The following is a 19481-nucleotide window of genomic DNA, read 5'->3' as shown; positions in this document are numbered from 1 at the left end:
GGGATTTTTGTACAATCTAGTTAATGGATGTATTGTTCCATGTGAATGATACATAAATGTTATGAAGTGTTCATCAAGTAAGCAGCCCATCAGTTCTCTTTTTAAGTAAAAAATACCAATGGAGTTTATTCAGTTGTATCAAACATACTACAAACATATGCAAAAATATATATAAGAAATATATTACTTTAGTTCAATAAATATCACACATCAGAAAGCAGTCTCTTTAGTAAAAGTTCCCCATCTTAGTGCTTTTGGGGTTCTCTCTCTTCCCAGAGCTGCTGCACACAGTACAGAGGCATGAGGTATCTGACGGTTGTTTTAACCCAATGTCAGGGTTTCATGGTGTTTTCAAAGGTAGGCATTTGAACGGGCATCTCTGTCCACTTACAGAAATAATTGTTAAAAAGAAACTTGGCCTGAGTTTCATCTTGAAAGAGAAGGGGGATACATTCATTGTTCGTCAAATCAAAGAGTCCGAGGAGTGATTCTGTTTAGCGAGATGTCTGCAGTGCTCTCATAAAACTGATCCGAAAGCCAAGAAAGGTCATAAAAGATTTCTGAGTGAGTCCGAGAGGACATTTACCGAATGATAATAATTATCACCAGCCACCACTTTCAGTATCACATGGTACAATTACTGTAAAAAAGGGGTAAAATACTTCAGTTACAAATGACCTGAGCAGTCTTAGCCTTGTACATGCACATGCTCTTAGTGTGGTAGGGCCTTGCAGAAGAGTGAGGCTCATTCCCATTAACACAGGATGTTGTGACAAGAGAGATAGTCCTGTCAACACAATGGGGGCTAACCTATGTCATAGTCCATTGCATTACACCACAGGCCATACAATTGTCCTTTTAAATATCCATCTCCAGAATGTCTTTATTCCCCGTTTTGTCCAGCGTCTATGTTCACTTTATGACACTGTTACACCAATGGTTAGCCACGGATGGGAAGGTTCAGCAGCTGGGGGAGGTGGTGATGGGACTGTGCAGGAAGGATAGTGGCCCGGCCGTGGAGTGCACGGGGATGGAGACGGGGAAGTTAAAGACAGTGCTGCTCTTGCTGATGGCTGGGCTGCCAGCCTCGGAGGAGCAACTGGAGGTGGCCAGGACCTGGGACTCAAACTGCAGCAGCTGCCCCATGAAGCTAAAATTGGGGGAGATGATGCTGCGCCGCTGCTTGACAAACTCGAAGGCCTCGTCCAGCTTCACACGGTTGGTGCGCATGAGGTAGGCTAGGCATATTGTGGCGGAGCGGGAGATGCCGGCCTGACAGTGAACGAAAACACGTCCGCCTTTGTTCCTCACCGAGTCTGAAACAGGGAGAGAGAAGAAAGAGAAAGTTGAGAAACTGGGTAAAAATGACATTCAAAACAAAGTGGTCTGTAAAGTCCTTACTTCCTGTGTTCATCAGTGATACTTTCAACAACAACAAAAAATTAAACCTAACCCTAACCCAAAAACAAGCACAACTTTCTTCATTAGTTATGTTTTAAATTGCAAATCCAGCCTATCAGTGCTGCTAGTGGTCTCCTTCATTCAGACACAGGAAGAACAGTTAAAGAGGTTTGTGGTGCAAGCTTGGGGGTTATTCCCTAAGGAGGGGGCATGAATAGACATAAGGGAGGGGTGGCTGCCCCCTGCAGAGGGTATTGATCTGGGAGGAAGGCTGGCAGTGAGCGTGGAGAATCTACCCTTTGTTTAGCAAGAACAAAGAGGGGTGAGGAGGGAGCCATTCAAGCCAGACCAGGCTACTGAAGCAGACTGGGGCCTTAGCCTGGTGGTTCAACATGAAAAGGGGGCACCTCTTTAAAAAAGGAGGGTTGAGGGGTGATGATGTAACCACTATTGTGGTGGACCAGGGGATCTGGGGCTGAGACAGCTGGTCGATTTTGGAGGGAACTTTTCAAACATTTAAATCCAAGGCCCAGAATAAAGGGAGAGAGGATAGGGGGCTGGGTGTTAGGTCTCCATGGCAACGGCTGGGTTTGGTGATTATGTTTTGGCAGTTGAGAGAGGGGGGTGTTTTGAAGGTACTTACCGATAAACTCGATAGCTTCGTTGAACCAGGAGCTGATATCTGCTTTGTGGTTGTCTTCGACTGGAATACTTTTGTACAAGAAAGAGTCCTCAAAGTGGTTTGGGCAGTTGGCCGAGACGTTGATGAGGGCTGTGATCCCTAGCATATCCAACATGTCTTTTCTAGATGCATGGTAGGCACTTCCAAGATATAGAAAGGGCAGGATCTCAACTGGACCACCCTAGAAGATCACAAACATGAAAGGAGAGTTGGACAGTCAATGCCAGGTTTATGAAATAAGATCCCTACAATGTTGGGCAGACAAATTGGATACACGTAATAACTTGAAACCTAATTAGAACATTCAGAAAGTGTGAGCGACCACATACCTGGTCGTAGAGCGGTGTGCTGCATGGACTGCAGCCTGTGCCCGCGCTCTCGGGTCGACTAGCGCTCAGGGGCAAACTCAGACCCTGTGGCGGGGATGGTTTGGTGCACATCTCTGGAAACTCCGACGAAAACGTGTCAAAGCCACCTAATAACACAACACTATATTAGGGTACTGCTGGACATTCAATTCCACGTATCGATATTTGGCTTTAAACACCAGCAGCTGTCTAACACGCTATTTTGGCACAATGTGTTTATTCTACAGCGCAAGACACCAGCTGGTGCGGTGACAGCTGTGATTCACATTTGTTGTGCGCCGTTGTTAGGTACAGTGTAACTACAACCGATCGCAAATATATCGTATACACGAGACTGTATGTACTTATGGCCTGCCATAAAATCATAGACAGTTTTGTCTATAAGCTCCTTACCTTTAAGAAAGAATACACTGGCACCGCATGGATCACGACATAAAGCTGTCACTGCGAGCATCAGGGTCCCATCTTTTTTCACTTGGCCGAAGTCCAAACTCCGGTCATCGACGAACACCACTGTTTGATACTCTCCTGTCAGGAGCCTGTTCCTGAGGTCCTCGTTAGGAACAATGTGTTCAAGTCCCAAGCCCCCTCTCGCTCTCCGGCGTACTATAGTACTGAATCGCACATTGGCAGACCCGGGGATGTGAGAGGAATTAAAAGAGAAGAATGAGCGACAGTCCAGAACAAGGCAAGCGGAATCGTCCTCATCCAACAAGCCACGGAGGGACGCACAGTCGATACTGGGCACTTCCATAATCACCATAGTAGGGCGGCGTGCTGAAAAGTCAAAATCCAGAAACATAAAGCGCTGTTGAAGAGAAATAGACTGTCTTTCTTCCCTGAAGACTGTATCCGTGGAGAACTGGTTTCTTTTCCTCGAGTAAAGACAATTCGTTATTTTGTTCTTGTTACGCTTATTAAGGTTAAGACAATTAAAAAATGAATAGCTTATCAAAACCGTCTGTTGCCTATTGTCATGGGTCCTAGTTGTTCTTTTGTACAAAATTATTCTTACTTTCCCTGGAGTTGTTCAGAGCTTGTGTCTTCGCAAGGTCCTTCAGAATAGGGTTTTATAGTAACCCTCTTCTTATGAATGAGAAACATGACGTCAAGCACCGCCCACTTTAGCAATCTGCCTGGCCCGCTTTGCACATACGTCATTGTGTCATTGAGCCAACACAGCCAAGCCCTCTCTTGAGAAGGATACCGACAGAGCTTGATGGGGGCTGGGAGGCTGGATGTGGGACATGTAGGCTATGTACTGCAGACCAACTTCTTCCCTTCTCCACAGCGTACAGTTTTTCAAATGCATAGTTTGTCTAAGTCTTAACGGAAAAAAAACAAGCAAATTGTGTTTGGCCTTAGAAATATGACGTTACATGTAGCCTATGTAAATTAATACTCTAGAAGCTAATTTGTAAATTAATATGCTGATACAAATGGATTAATATTTGTTTATAGACTTTGCCGTTGCCATGATTTATCCATGTTTCCACAAAACAATAGGCTGGTTAATATTATGATGCACATTGTTGTCATCATTGGGATAATTACCTGATACCAGTCATCCTCAATTAATTGTCAGGATCATGAAATGAAATAGCTGAAGCCTAGGTCTGCCAATGAGGAATTTGAAAAAATTTCCATTATGTTATTGTTCAATTATATTTTTATTTTTCTCCTTCAGATGAGGGTTGACAAATATCAAGATAATAAGTAAATACCTGCCATGTTGGCCATAAAAGTTTATACTTTGTTTTTATTGGGCAGAGGTACATAGTGTTCAATGTCGCGCGAGCAAAGGCTAACCATAAAAGTTAATCACTGTATAGAAACTTGGGGTCCAGTAAATTTCCACACGGTGGAAACAAAACAGTGAGCTTACAGGAAGAAAACAGCAGATGGGAAGTATTATTTGGTCTTGACATCTTTAAGGTGAGTTATGCATGTAAATATAGCCTAAAAAAACAACAACCTAACACTGTGATTGAAAACTAAACAACGTTACTGGGAAACCCTTTTCAATCCCTGGTGTGGTTTGATGACTCAAACAGGGCACTTCAGATATCTTGTAACATAGAGGAACAAAAAAAAGCTGGTTACTGACTGACAAACATTGTGGTAAGGAGGGTGTTTCTCCTAACTACAAAGACATACTAGTATTGTTTTTCATTTTTGCAAAACGTGCCATGGATCTTCCAAACAGGCAGAGAATGTTGCCATATGCTTATCTCATGTAAAATCAAATGAAGCATCATCTCATCCTACACATTCCATCATAGATATCTGAAACGTTAAGGGTAGGCATGAGCTAACACGTCTTCTTATTATAACTGTACACACATACTTTATGCACATTGCACACACACACTATATAACTAGTCACTGATAATCTTTTTGTTCTTAACAATAAACGCTATGTAAGCTACGTCTTTTTTAATACTTGTTGATGTAAGTTTAATTAATTATGAAAATAAACACACTGATAATGATTTGTTTTTACACCAAGCCAGGCCAGGCCAGGATATTGATAAACAAATCCAACAATATGTACAGTAAAAGCCTTCAGGTAATGACGTCCGTCTAGTATTTTCAGTAGTTTGAGGGAAGCAGAACTTTTGGTGCTCCAGTTGCATCTGAAAGGGGGAAAATCTCAACCAAAAGTGTTGGTTAGAAAGGACAAGCGAGAGAGAGAAAGAAATAGCTCTGGCGGGAAGCCATGTATCTAGCAGATACTTTACCCATTTTTTGTACCTCACACACGTCTGTGATGAGTCAACTTTGAGCTACGTACTGAGCAGCTGGAATGTAACAAACATAGTGGGTTGAAAGGAACCTGGCGTTCTGAAAACAGTATGTACTATGTAGGCTACCCAAAAAGGTTCTCCATGAACGAGGTACACTACGCATGCAGGAAATGTTGAAATATTCTGTGAATAACCAGACAGAGGTCAGAATGAGAATGGACTAAAGTATGATGATCTATTTTTATTGATAAAGGTGTAGACATCCTGTGTGTCTGTACAGACACATTAGGGCAATGTATGTGCACAACATTTTTTATTGGGCCTACTGTGGTTTAACTTCCCATCATCAGATGTAACTACTCTCATCAAGAAACGGAACAGAAACAGAGGATGACACCAAGGCATTTCCTGTGTGTTACCACTGTTGTCAGTCACTGTCATCTCTCATGATCACCTTGGCAACCTGTGACTCAGTATTGGGCCTCCCCAGCCTTCTAATCATCACCATATCAGTGCTAAGGGTTTCCTTTTCACAACTCTGACATTGTGTCATTTGGTTTTCCTGTATTTTGGGAGGATAATGTTACGGGAATCAGTTGTGGAGTTTCCTGTCGCCAAGTCACAGTGGCTATAATGAGACCAACAAGGGCATCTTCACGGCCCAGGGGCAAAACATAGATTTTCAATTATCCATAGATTATTCCAATTTAGCATGGTTCCATATTAGCATGCATATCACATATCATGCAAATCACTAACTTAACTCAGGAGTACTTGTAATTAATATACTACAGCCAAATTATATATTACAATCCAAACATAACTATTTTGGGGGCAAAAATAACCTTACAGAGATCCAAACTGGTTATCAACCTAAGTTCAGTTGATAACTATCAGTCTTGGAGCAGTATTGCCTCTCAAATTAGTCTATTGGTCTGTTCCCTATTTTATAAATAACTTTGGATATCTTGATAAATTAAACTTGACATGGATTTCATGTATATTTATTTATATGTCTCTACTAGGAATAACTACTTCATCATATTCCTTTAAGTACATAACGAGAAATCTATACATATTACCTGTGGACTACTGTAGTCTGAGCCTATCATCTTTCACACACAAAGCGGAAGAAGAATCAGAGGACTGGGAAACGCTCTAGACCAATAAGATTTTGCAAAGCGTCCTAAGCTGACGTCAACCCGGTACCGACGAACAACCGGTAGGATTGAAGAGAAATATCCACTGGCTCGTGGGCTAATTGAATTGTACAATATTTCTCTATAAAACGTGCTAACATCATGCCGTTCGATGTCAGGAGGTGAGTAAAAAGCTTAAGTTCATAACGCGGTGCCTTCACGGTATTTGTTTCCCTATATAAAACGTTTGATTGTCTAAGGATGAATCATCTTAAGAAAGCCCTGGCCACAAGTTCCATAGCCAACAAGTTAGCGGTACAACATATTTCTGTATTGCATATTGTTGCTATGATTTCCATAGTTGTTACAACGTAACCGTTTCCAGTGGCTCATATGTCATTGGTCATGTGAGTGTTGGGACAGGGAACGTTGCTCAAGCTTAGCCTAGCATAGCCTACTTCTGCAGATAATAAACGAAACTTATTTGACCGGTTGTGAGGCCGCAGTACTTCCAAGTACACATGGAAAACTAAGACTAGTAATTAAAATGGAAATATATGACTGGCCATTAATTAAGAAAACTCATAAGTGGATCTTACTAGTGCAGTAAACATATTAAAATAAAAGAAGCTTGATTAAATATTGACCCATCAGCTTCCCATAAAATATATTCTTGATAAATATGGACTGTTAAGTTTCCTTTCCCATGGCGCTTTGGCCTCCATTTCTGAATTAAATCCTTATTTGTAGTAATTCAGTAATCACTAAAGTCTCGATCTATAACTCCCAAAGAAGCAAGTGTAACAGCTAGATAGTGTAACACACTATGCAAATAAAGAACATGCGTTCTGATCACAGCCTGCAGTTGCATACCTGTTTACTAGAATTCCCGGAGGAGTTGGATGTTTTAAAAAAAATGCTTTTCTGATCACACAGAGGATGAATAGATGACACAAATCCAAATCTTTTATCTGTATAGGCCTGCAGTTCTACGAACTGATACAGGATTCTAAAACATTGATTAACATTTTACACATTTTTGACACAAGTTCTTACATCCTGATTCCAGTGACTTGAACTTCAGAGAGTGTTTGTGTTACGTTCTCTTACAACCAGCCGTCACCTAGCTGACCCCCGGACAAATACACCTGCAACTTCAATGGTGCAGTCACTAGACACAGCAGTCATCAAGTGTGACGCTGACAAAACATGTATGATGATCGTACACTGCGAAGCACTGCTGACTGTGAGCTTCCAGTTATGCCTGTGTTCGAATCAGCATTTCCGATAAACTTCCCCAATTGGCCATTATGGACGTTTACCAAGCAATCAGTGGGCTTGATCTATCAACCTCACACAGTGACTCATGTACCATTTCAGTTAGTTCACTCCATTTACCCGCTCGTATGTGTCCTGTAGTTGCTGTTGCATGAGAGCTGACGGAATAGAACACAATGTCCTAACACACAGAGAGAGAGAGAGAGAGAGGTATAATTCAGGAAATTACAACCACTGTAGCCCTGGAGCTGAACTCTTGACAGGTCCATGTTGGTTAAACACAAGACATTCTTGCGTCAGATTTTATTTTGAAATCCCAGCTGATTTGGTATGTTTAGGCCACATTTCTTGGTGTCCTCTGATGCTGCCAGTCCAGGTGAAGACACAGGTGTAAGGTGATGAGGTAGAGCTCACCTGGGTCACTTCTATCACCTTGATACAGAAAGATTCGCCTTGAAGAGAGACAGAAATATAGAACCCCTTCTATAATATATTATTATTTAACTATTAGAAACATTTCCTCAAAGGATTGTTCTATTGTTACATATAGGCTAACTCTGTGTCCTTTTAGTATAAGAGGTAGAATCCAATTCCTTTCACTTTATTAATCCCAAAGGAAATTCCAGTGTTCATTCTATATCTGTGTGCACAGTTACAAAATAAGTAAAGAAATATCAGAAGATAATTGAAGACAAACGTAGAAAGTTTCTCTGGAGACAACAATGGCGCAACATCCGGGAAATGTGTCCAGTCAGACCTCCTTTGGTACACAACACCCCCGACCCCCACACACACTCACACACACCCTGTCATGCTGCTCTGTCAAGATGCGGTAATCACAATGCTTTTTGGGACATGGGAGGGGGTGTGGAGAGATGGGAACGGAAGCTGAATGAAGCAAGGGAGAGGAGAGGTAAAGAGTGCATCTGAACAGAGAGAGTGAGAGTGAGTGAGTGAGGGGAAGGTTGGGGAAAGAGAGAAAAGACCAGTGGAAGGTATGGGTAGTGAATGACTGATGTAGGGGCGGGGTGTTAAATCAAAAAAAGTGAACAGCAGAGTGATGGTTTGGACAGGAACCCCACCCCCCCCACCCCCCCACCCCACAGATGTAGAGGTTTTGGAGAGAGAGAGAGAGAGAGAGAGAGAGAGAGAGAGAGAGAGAGAGAGAGAGAGAGAGAGAGAGAGAGAGAGAGAGAGAGAGAGAGAGAGAGAGAGAGAGAGAGAGAGAGAGAGAGAGAGAGAGAGAGAGAGAGAGAGAGAGAGGAGAGAGAGAGAGAGAGAGAGAGAGAGAGAGAGGAAAGTGGGAGGGTTTCAGGGAGGCAGTGATGGAGTTTGTGTTGAAACTGCACAAATGCCTAAAAAGGGTAGACTCTAGTCCTCTGGGGTCTTGTGAGCCTAAATATTTGAGCTGTGGAGTAGCAGCCTTGTTTTCTCCCCAACTGGGTAATATGAACATTCCTGTCAAATAAGAGTTGGATCAGTTAAGTAGCTATGAGCAAGACACATTTGTGATTCATCACTTGGTTTCCGTACCCTTGCTTTGAGCCAAAAATGATCCAACTTTTAAAAAATCTGGTTACAGATATGGTTCAGAGACAAATAATATACAGATGTAACATTAACTTGATAAAATGTTCCTTTTTTGTCATGATGAAAATACAACTTAGTTAGTTTGTTCAATTTGTGTATCTGAGAACAAGGGAATGCGTGGATGGAGAGAGGGCAGGGGGTTCAATATTGTTTCTTGAGGTCAAAGCTTCAGGGCAGGAATGTAAAGGAAATGGTGTAGGCTCTGTAAGATGAAGCAGATGTGTGTGTGTGTTCCTCTAGGCCTGTTTGTCTTGGTTGTGGTCCAGGGCTAACATTCCTATGCTCTTCTGTAATACCGCACTGCCTTCTGGGTAAACAATGTGCTCTCCCCCTCACTCTAGCACATTGTGTTTACCTTTTCGTCCTTTTTTTTCTTCTCATCACTATTTTTTCACAGTTTTTCCTTTTCACCCCTCCTCAGATTGGATATATACAGGAAAGTACCCAAAGACCTCACCCAGCCTACGTACACAGGAGCACTCAGTAAGTAGTCATATCTGAAGTTGGTTCACTCAACTTGGGTACTCGATGAAGAAAGAGGGACAAGTCCCTTGTCATGGTGACTGAACCTGTCTCAGTCCAGGTACTTCTCCAGAGCGTGGTGATGTGGCATGACACGGTACCTGTGTGGGAATGATAAGTCACCTCAGATGGTCCCCCCCAGGGACAGAAGACCTGTCGCACCAAAGGCATCTCTGTAAATGTGTTGATTCATGTTGTTTCCTATTTGTCACCGGGCTGTCCTCCAATGGCATTGATTGTTCACTGCTTGCTGGGGCAGGAAGATAGTTGTGATAGTTTCAGTTTCTTAATCCGTTACCAGCAATGATTAACCAATAGCCTATCCCTGATGACTCAGTACTTTTGTAAACATGGTATCAACCACCTACACAAGCACATGAGAAGCCATTTAACATCACCAGAGACGAATTGTGGCAGCTTCACCCCAGTAACATTTACACTTGGGTATCTGAACCAGCTCGTTTATTATGAGTGAGGCTGGGGGGCCGGTGTGGTTTGGAGTGGGATAGTAATACATGTTTCCCAGGGGCACATATGTACTATTGCATGTGTTTCTCCACAGACAGGCCCTCCCTTGTTACAAAAGGTCAAATATTTGACCCTTTTGTTATTTTCTGTGGGGCTGCATGCCACTGGGTTCAGCCCTAGGGCCTTTACGTCCAGATTAAACATGCAGGGTTAGTTATAATAAACAAAGGGTAGGGCTTCAGATACCATCAGAATGCTTTGGGACTGCTAGAGCTGTGCACTGAATAGCCTAGTACACCGTCATACACCCTAAGGAAAATGATGAACCCTTTCGATTAAGACACTGTAATCACACTTAACAATACAACAAGGTTCAACATGCCAGTTTTTCTACAAAGATGAATTGCGCTGATGATCCTGTACCATGACTCCTCAGTCTTGTGGTGGTTCCATCTCCAGGAACGTGCTCTCTCAAGACTGAGAGGAAGTTATGTCCTGAACCTGAAATGGTCACCTATGAGTCATAGAGACACTCCCTATTGTTTGAGTCTTGGTTAAACATTACCTTTAGTAAACCCTTTGAAAACCACACATCCGTCATGACGTGCGTTTAACCACAATGTCATGTGACTCTTTCTAGTCCTAGGATACTGTTGCATAAACAGGTCTCACCTGCTGAGCATTGGTTTTCTGAGTCACATGATTGTAATAGTAACTTACACCGGATAGATATCCAGTTGAGCAGCCCGTCAGATCCCTCCCTTCTATATGTATCTGAGTAAACAGACAAATCTCCCTCATAGTATTCTAGAGGCTTGTGTTTTTGACACTTTGGAAACCAGAAGCATTGTATTTCAAATGGAAACTTGGAAGACCTTTCCCTCACTTCATATTCCGCCCTTTCCTTGTTTCCAGTATGAATAAAGGATTAAACTTTGCGGTTTGAACCTGTTTGGGTTTCATTTCCCACTAAGCTCCTAAGTGAAATCACCCAACATCATCATCATCATGATGAACGTGAGAATCACAGCACAGGAAACCAAAAATGAGCCGTTTGAGTGAGTGAATCAGCATGAGCTCACTGCCCTGGAGGAGTCGTAATGCTCTGTCTGTATTCCAGAGAAATCTTTCACGCCAGTGTAATGACTGAACCAACACAAGCAGTTAAAACGGTGCTATTTAGAACACATGTTTATGACCGAGTGGTGATTTCATTCATGTCAGATGCCAGTCTTCTGCACATTGCGCTGCATCGCTCATTTAGGACCGGCCTCGTCTCCAAACATGGCTTCGATTAGATACCGATTATTCAGCAGATTGGAATTGACACGTTGCTCACCCAGTCCACAACCAACAAGCTGGGTCACAGGGCTTGTTCTGGTTTTGAGTTGAGAAATCCATTCACTTCTTCCCTTGTCTCCTCTCCCTGTCTTCCCCCACAGTCTCCATCCTGTGCTGTGTTTTTATGATATTCCTGTTCCTGTCTGAACTGACAGGATTCATAGCCACTGAAATGTAAGTACCCACCCAACCTGCAGACACACAAACCACATCCCTGCTAGACACCCCAAACACTGTCATCGTGTAATGTCCAGTTATCTCGAACGTATACAACTACACATTGAGTGTCCTCGGTGGTTAGGCCGTGTGTGCAATCTAGAACAGTTTAGAACCACGTAAGAAGGAGTGAGTAGGTCCTCACAATGATGCACACACTTGTGTAACCAACCAACAAAAACAATGTTCTCACAGGAAATTAGCCTGTGTATGCGTCAGCTCTTTCAGCTGTGTGTGTGTGTGTGTGTGTGTGAGGAGGGGAAGGGGGAGGATGGTAAGGGAGGGGCCGGAAGGAAATTGGAGGAACACTTGCGTACAAAATAATGGTTTCTCGCTATTTTGTAGAACAAGGAAGATGGCCTTTTGCAACAAGGGTAATGGCATACTTAAAAAGTACCCAAATGTTTTTCAGATGGCTTTTTGTGACACAGCTTTGTTTGGGTAAATGACACATAACTACAGTTAGGTCCATAAATATTTGGACATTGACACAATTTTCATCATTTTGGCTCTGTATACCACCACAATGGATTTGAAATGAAACAATCAAGATGTGCTTTAAGTGCAGACTTTCAGCTTTAATTTCAGGGTATTTACACCCAAATCAGGTGAACGGTGTAGGAATTACAATACATTTTATATGTGGCCCCCCCCTTTTTAAGGGACCAAAAGTAATTGGACAATTGGCTGCTCAGCTGTTCCATGGCCAGGTGTATGTTATTCCCTCATGGGAGTTCGTTATTTCATTGACAAGGAGCAGATAAAAGGTCTAGAGTTCATTTCAAGTATGGTATTTGTGTTTGGAATCTGTTGCTGTCAACTCTCAATATGAAGTCCAAAGAGCTGTCACCATCAGTGAAGCAAGCCATCGTTAGGCTGAAAAATCAAAACAAACCTATCAGAGAGATAGCAAAAACATTAGGTGTGGCCAAATCAACTGTTTGGTACATTCTTAAAAAGAAAGAACGCACTGGTGAGCTCAGCAACACCAAAAGACCCGGAAGACCACGGAAAACAACTGTGGTGGATGACAGAAGAATTCTTTCCCTGGTGAAGAAAAACCCCTTCACAACAGTTGGCCAGATCAAGAACACTCTCCAGGAGGTAGGCGTATCTGTGTCAAAGTCAAAAATTAACAGAAGACTTCACTAGAGTAAATACAGAGGGTTCACCACAAGATGTAAACCATTGGTGAGTCTTAAAAACAGGAAGACCAGATTAGAGTTTGCCAAAAAACATCTAAAAGAGCCTGTACAGTTCTGGAACAACATCCTATGGACATATGAGACCAAGATCAACTTGTACCAGAATGATGGGAAGAGAAGAGTATGGAGAAGGGAAGGAGCTGCTCATGATCCAAAGCATACCACCTCATCAGTGAAGCATGGTGGAGGTAGTGTTATGGCGTGGGCATGTATGGCTGCCAATGGAACTGGTTCCCTTGTATTTATCGATGATGTGACTGCTGACAAAAGCAGTAGGATGAATTCTGAAGTGTTTCTGGCAATATTATCTGCTCAGATTCAGCCAAATGCTTCAGAACTCATAGGACGGCGCTTCACAGTGCAGATGGACAATGACCCGAAGCATACTGCGAAAGCAACCAAAGAGTTTTTTAAGGCAAAGAAGTGGAATGTTCTGCAATGGCCAAGTCAATCACCTGACCTAAATCCAATTGAGCATGCATTTCACTTGCTAAAGACAAAACTGAAGGGAAAATGCCCCAAGAACAAGCAGGAACTGAAGACAGTTGCAGTAGAGGCCTGGCAGAGCATCACCAGGGACGAAACCCAGCGTCTGGTGATGTCTATGGGTTCCAGACTTCAGGCTGTCATTGACTGCAAAGGATTTGCAACCAAGTATTAAAAGTGACAATTAGATTTATGATTATGTTAGTTTGTCCAATTATTTTTGGTCCCTTAAAAAGGGGGGGGCCACATATAAAATGTGTTGTAATTCCTACACCGTTCACCTGATTTGGATGTAAATACCCTGAAATTAAAGCTGAAAGTCTGCACTTAAAGCACATCATGATTGTTTCATTTCAAATCCATTGTGGTGGTATACAGAGCCAAAATGATGAAAATTGTGTCAATGTCCAAATATTTATGGACCTAACTGTAATTGTAGTCCTTTTCCCCCTTCTCTTTCTGACACACTTCGTCTGTCTTTCTGTGTCTGTCATGTGGTGTTTTTCAGAGTCAATGAGCTCTATGTGGATGACCCTGATAAGAACAGTGGTGGGAAGATAGATGTGAGTTTAAACGTCAGTTTGCCAAACTTACACTGTGATTGTGAGTATACAGTATATACGTAAATACATAACCTTACACCCCTGTTTTTCCCCACACGGTTTCAGGGCCTGTCTTGTACCAGCCAACTGTTTTAACCTTTCCATGAGTCATTGTCCTGTTTCTGTCAGATCAGCCCGAATGAAATGACCTTCCATTTATCATGACCTGCTGTTGGCATAGAAACAAAAGCCCTATACCGACATTGCCTACATTGACCTACACTAGACTCAAAACTGCTCATCTTCCTGTATTTTGCGTCATGTCTTGCGCAACCAACCTTAGATGAAGTTGACACTGGACCGGGGTTAAACCCACATGTTGTCAGACCTGTCTGTGGGCGTGGCTCCCAGTAGCATCAGGCTCTGGGTCGGACCCACTGTAAGCCCCTCTGATGTCACAACTGGGCGGAGCCAAGTCAGGATGGAGAGCAGTCACTGGTTATTCCCTCCTGATGACTCCCGTCAGAAACTATGCCAAATTACACACCACAGGCGTAACTACAACATACACACACACACAAATACAAAACACTCAATTCATGCCAGACACCAAACCAGCCCTGGAAACAGAATCATTTTTGTCCCACTCCAAAAATGGCAAAGACGATATAACGTAGATGAAAGTGTGTGTGTATGTTTAAGAGACATGGAGATGATTTGGCATCCAGACACACAGCTGTGAAGCATGTGTTGAACAGCTCTCTCTCGCAGCCTGCCATGCACAAAGAGTATCTATATTCATTCCTCTTATCTTCCATAAAAGGTCACAAGGAGTGATGTCAGTGGCTGTTAACTGTTTCTGCAGCACGGCCCTGTTGAGCTCTGGCCTGATTTCCATAAGCATCCTCATTCTAACTCGCTCTGCTGAATTCAGCACAGTGTTCTCTCTGTACCTCTCCCCAGAGGCACCATGAGTTGACGTTTTCTATGTGTCCTGTGTTATCCAAGTTCCTTTTTTTCCAGCACACTTAACAGTTATGACGATGTTTCACAGATACAGGCTGACAGGCTCATTTCAGCCCTACATGGTGTTTCAGTCTGTGTCGTTTCAGTTTCTCTCTTCTGGTCTAGACTCTAAGTCTCTCCAGTAACCTTTTAAAGATGGCCAGTGTTGCTTTGACTTCATGGAAAAACACAAAAGTCGACAAATTGACAAGCTTGTGATGTCCATTCCCAAAGAACCTCTTCCTTCACGTGGAAAATGTGTTCATGTTGAAAAGGGAGAAGACTGAGCTGCATGTTGACAGTCACGGCCATGTCTGTGCAGGCTGTATTTTGGGATGGGGGTGGGAGGGGATGTGTCTAAACCTGTCCTCTTAAATGTGAAAGGTCACAGGGCATGTGGCTGGTCCAGCCGACATCCATCTCACACACAGACCCAAACACGCAGACACACACACACACAGACACACAGACAGACAGACACAAATTCAGACACAGTGCCAAAAATAGGATTCTGCCAATGTGCCAATCCTGAGCTATCCTGGGAGGGAGAGGATGGGGGGGGGGGGGAGAAGGAGAAAGTAGGAGAAGCAGAGAGAGAGAGAGAGAGAACGAGCATGAGAGAACATGGAAAACTACAGAGTAGTTAGCGAGCCTACTGTACCATCCAAAGCAGACCTGTTGACAAACCCGAGTCAGTACTTCTGTCAGCATGTGCTTGGCTAAAGCTCTGGTTTCACACCCTTGTTGGGGACATGCGATGCTTAACCAATCACTAACTAGATTGTCTTTGTTCATTAATAGATAAGCTGCTGTTTGTGACGTGGTTTGTGTGAAATCTGTTGTCCAGACCAATATCTAACCACCTTGCTCCATCATCTTTTGTCCCTCTCTCTTTTCTTCCCATCCACTCATCCCCTCCACCCTCCTCATCCCTCCTTCACACCCCACCCACCCTGTCCCAGTGGTGGGCTTGGACATCCAGGATGAGATGGGTCGCCATGAGGTGGGCCACATAGACAACTCCATGAAGATCCCTCTCAACAATGGCTACGGCTGCCGCTTCGAAGGAGAGTTCACCATCAACAAGGTACGACCGTGTCAGGCCTCCACACGTGTACAGACACACACAGACACCCCCCCCCCCCCCCCCCCCCGTGTCGTTGAGCCTCCTGGTTAGGGGTCTGTCTGTCCATGTAAACGGTCGGTGTAACTGAGACCTAACAATGCGTAGAGAAGCCTTCTTTATCAGCATGTCTCCAGTCAGCCCAAATCGAGTTATGTTTAATGGAGGAGCGTGCATAAGGACAGGCCTCTGCTGAAAAGCCTTCATAGTTCGGCCCCTTAAAAGCCTCTTTGTCACGCCGTGGTCTCTTGCGTCACTCTCTCCATTGCATTTCAAATGATTAACCTCACTGTTGAACAGTTAACGGTCTCATTTGGTTAAATGAGGCTTGAATGCAGTGGGAAGTTAAACATTAAGTGCCTTCAGAATCGTTTACAAAGGCTAAAACGTTGAAATCTGCTCTATTGTTGCAGTGGGGAACACAGAGTGCGTGTGAGTTGGAGGCTTGGCGGTACAGCTGGGTGGTTAGCACAGAATGTGTGTACCCCGGGACATCTGGGAGTTACCTGGTCTATTCACCTGTGTGTGTTTTCTCCTTTGTCTGTCATCATCAGGTGCCAGGGAACTTCCACGTGTCGACCCACAGTGCCACTGCCCAGCCTCAGAGCCCAGATATGACCCACCACATTCATAAGCTGGCCTTTGGGGAAAAGCTATCGGTGAGCGAACCCACACACACACACACAATAGAGTCCTGGCTCTCAGGAAGCTGGATGTGGGTTAAACACCTCACTTGTCTGTTTGTGTTCACAGGTACACCACGTGCAAGGAGCCTTCAATGCCTTAGGAGGGGCTGACAGGCTAAGCTCCAACCGTACGTAATCCTGTTTATCTCTCCTGGTTTGTGTTATCTCCTCTCAGCATCAAGTGAAACACTGTCTAGAGACCCGACTCGCTGTGCGATGAGGAACCATGGGAAACGGAGACACCTAGTGGTCAAGCTGAACGGCGGTCAGATTTCTATGTTGTACTGAAAAAAACGCATTTCTTTTCCAAACAGCTCTGGCCTCGCATGACTACATATTGAAGATTGTTCCAACGGTTTATGAGGACCTGACGGGAAAGCAGAGGTTCTCCTACCAATATACTGTAGCAAACAAGGTAACAAGACTCTCCTACCTTGGGAAGAACACGTTGTACTAGTCCACCTAGCGTGTTGTTTACATGGACTAGCCTTGTGGCTACGTGTGCATCAGCATAGCAGGATGTCATTTGTTGCCATAACATGTTCACTCACTTGAGAACATTTCTCGGAACGATTGTCGTCAACAAACCATAAATGCAGATTTCCCTGCAGCACAATAAAAAGGATCTTTGGCCCCAGCTCTGGTTATATAAAAACCCAGACTGTAAATGCGCAATATAAATCATCATAATTAACACAGATGTAGCTCATTAACAAGCACAGTAAGGGCGCTCTTGTCATGTAACCCCAGGGTTAAAGGTCAACCTTGGCTTCTCCTCTCCAGGAGTATGTGGCCTACAGCCACACGGGCAGGATCATCCCGGCCATATGGTTCCGCTACGACCTCAGTCCAATCACAGTCAAGTACACAGAGAGGAGACAGCCCCTGTACCGCTTCATCACCACGGTGAGTTCACCACAGCGGGCCTATTATGGGCTGTGTCCTGTGGAGAGTGTGTGTGTGACCATGGACCTGCTCTATCTCACTGTGACATTGTCATCTCCTGTGTGACCATGTCTCACAGTGTAAACACAGAGGACTGTTCATAATCAGTGTGTTTTCAGTCAAGGGTGTGTAAAGTGACTCATGGCCCTATAGTCATCTCTCACCTGGTTAGAAAATATGGATGTAAACATGATTGTTCCACTCCAAAGCTGTATCCCTGTCCTGTCTAGGTCTGCGCTGTCCTGTCCTGTTCAGTCCGGTCTGGTCCTCTCCTGTCCATTCCTGTTTGTACCAGTCTTGTCCTCTAACGCCCTGTCGGTCCCTCCCAGATCTGTGCCATCATCGGAGGCACCTTCACCGTGGCTGGCATCATAGACTCCTGCATCTTCACCGCCTCCGAGGCCTGGAAGAAGATCCAGCTGGGCAAGATGTCCTGAGGAGCCCAAACAAGGCAGTGCGTTTAATTTATAACACGAAGGGTGCTGGCCTGCTAGACTGATCTCATCCTGCTGCAGACGACGCCATCCTTCGCTTCCGTTGTTGTTTAAACTGACCAGACATTTGGCTGACTCAGGACAGATCTGCCTAGCAGGCCAGAAGTTTGCATCTCTGTGGTCTTTCCTGTCTTCTCCTGAACTGCAGTTATTACTAGTGTTGGCCTTCAGGATGGGGGAGGGAGGGGATAGGAAGCCCTCCGTACACTATTGAGATGCACCCGAATAGGGAAAGATCAACTGAAGGAAGTTAGCTGTTTTTTTTGTGTGTGTCCTATAGAACTTGTATGATAATACTTCTCAACATAACTCTAATACCCGTCTCTTTACAATCTGTAGCTCTCGTCACTCAAACATGTTTATACCAGATCAGTCTTTTATACCTTGTGATGTGAAAGGCAAACAGCAGTGTTTGTGTATCATCCCGTCATGTACCGTTAATGAAGTTAATATTCTGTCAGGCAGAGTAAAAATCATTGTGCCTTGAAATGTGGGTGAGACCAATATTTTATCAGCTTGTGTAACCTTACTGTCAAACTGTTTCCTCAACACTGTCTGTATTGTGGCACAATATTGATAGCATTTGTAATGAGTTGTTCAGTGAACCAGGCTTACTGTGGCCTGTCATTTGCTGTGCCAGGACATTTGGTGTCCTAAAAGCAAATACGACCATCCTGGCTGTTAAAGGTTTTAGTGTCCAAACCTCGTGTCCTTTTGATGGATTTGAACTTTGGTTGACTTTTACTTAGCTGATTTCCTAATTTCATGGAGTTTCTGCCAAAAAGAAGGTTCTAGTTTCTTATATTTTTACTTCCTGTAATTGTTTTCAGTACTTTGTAATTGCTGGTTGATGATATTGTTTGTAAGATTGTTTCAAAGTTTAGTTTTGTTTATTGGTTTCAAGAGTCTCAAAGGGAGCAATACTACAGTAAGCAACAGGAAAAAAAAACATTTTGTAGCTTTTCTTAGCTCCGTTAAGTTTTTCCAAATGTTCACTTAATCTGTCAAATAAAGGTGCTGTAGAAGCCATGTCATGTCTGTCACTTACTATGACACCAACACACTTCCCTCCCTCTTCAAGTCAACATCATAGTAATTTGATGACAGGGCTATTTGGGTTGTTTTCTTTGTTCCTTGAGATAGGGAAGATGTGCTTACTCATGGCTGCGCGGATGTGTGCTGCTGTCAAACTCTGGACTTTGGAACAGCAGTGGCGAGGAACTGAATGCCTAGCTGACTTAAC

At 43.7% G+C, this 19481-nt stretch overlaps 2 protein-coding genes across 2 annotated transcripts; one reads left to right on the top strand and one right to left on the bottom strand.

Annotated features, from left to right (window-relative positions):
• Positions 1-93: 93 nt before the first annotated feature.
• On the bottom strand, positions 94-3498 carry dusp1 (dual specificity phosphatase 1). The gene is made up of 4 exons (XM_062476492.1): positions 2845-3498; positions 2413-2558; positions 2045-2264; positions 94-1316 (listed from the first exon to the last, which is right to left on the bottom strand). The coding sequence occupies exons 1-4, from the start codon at positions 3251-3253 to the stop codon at positions 961-963; spliced, it is 1131 nt and encodes a 376-aa protein (XP_062332476.1). The 5' UTR covers positions 3254-3498; the 3' UTR covers positions 94-960.
• Positions 3499-6370: 2872 nt separating this feature from the next.
• Positions 6371-19267, top strand: ergic1 (endoplasmic reticulum-golgi intermediate compartment 1). The gene is made up of 10 exons (XM_062476656.1): positions 6371-6519; positions 9627-9688; positions 11638-11710; positions 13952-14046; positions 15953-16077; positions 16668-16772; positions 16867-16927; positions 17114-17214; positions 17583-17705; positions 18074-19267. Exons 1-10 carry the CDS (start codon positions 6500-6502, stop codon positions 18179-18181), a joined length of 873 nt encoding a protein of 290 aa, XP_062332640.1. The 5' UTR covers positions 6371-6499; the 3' UTR covers positions 18182-19267.
• Positions 19268-19481: the final 214 nt, after the last annotated feature.

Source organism: Osmerus eperlanus, chromosome 13 (genome assembly GCF_963692335.1).
Source record: "Osmerus eperlanus chromosome 13, fOsmEpe2.1, whole genome shotgun sequence".
NCBI lineage: Eukaryota > Metazoa > Chordata > Actinopteri > Osmeriformes > Osmeridae > Osmerus > Osmerus eperlanus.
Note: the sequence above shows the minus strand (reverse complement) of the source record. Positions and strands in the feature narration are given on the sequence as shown.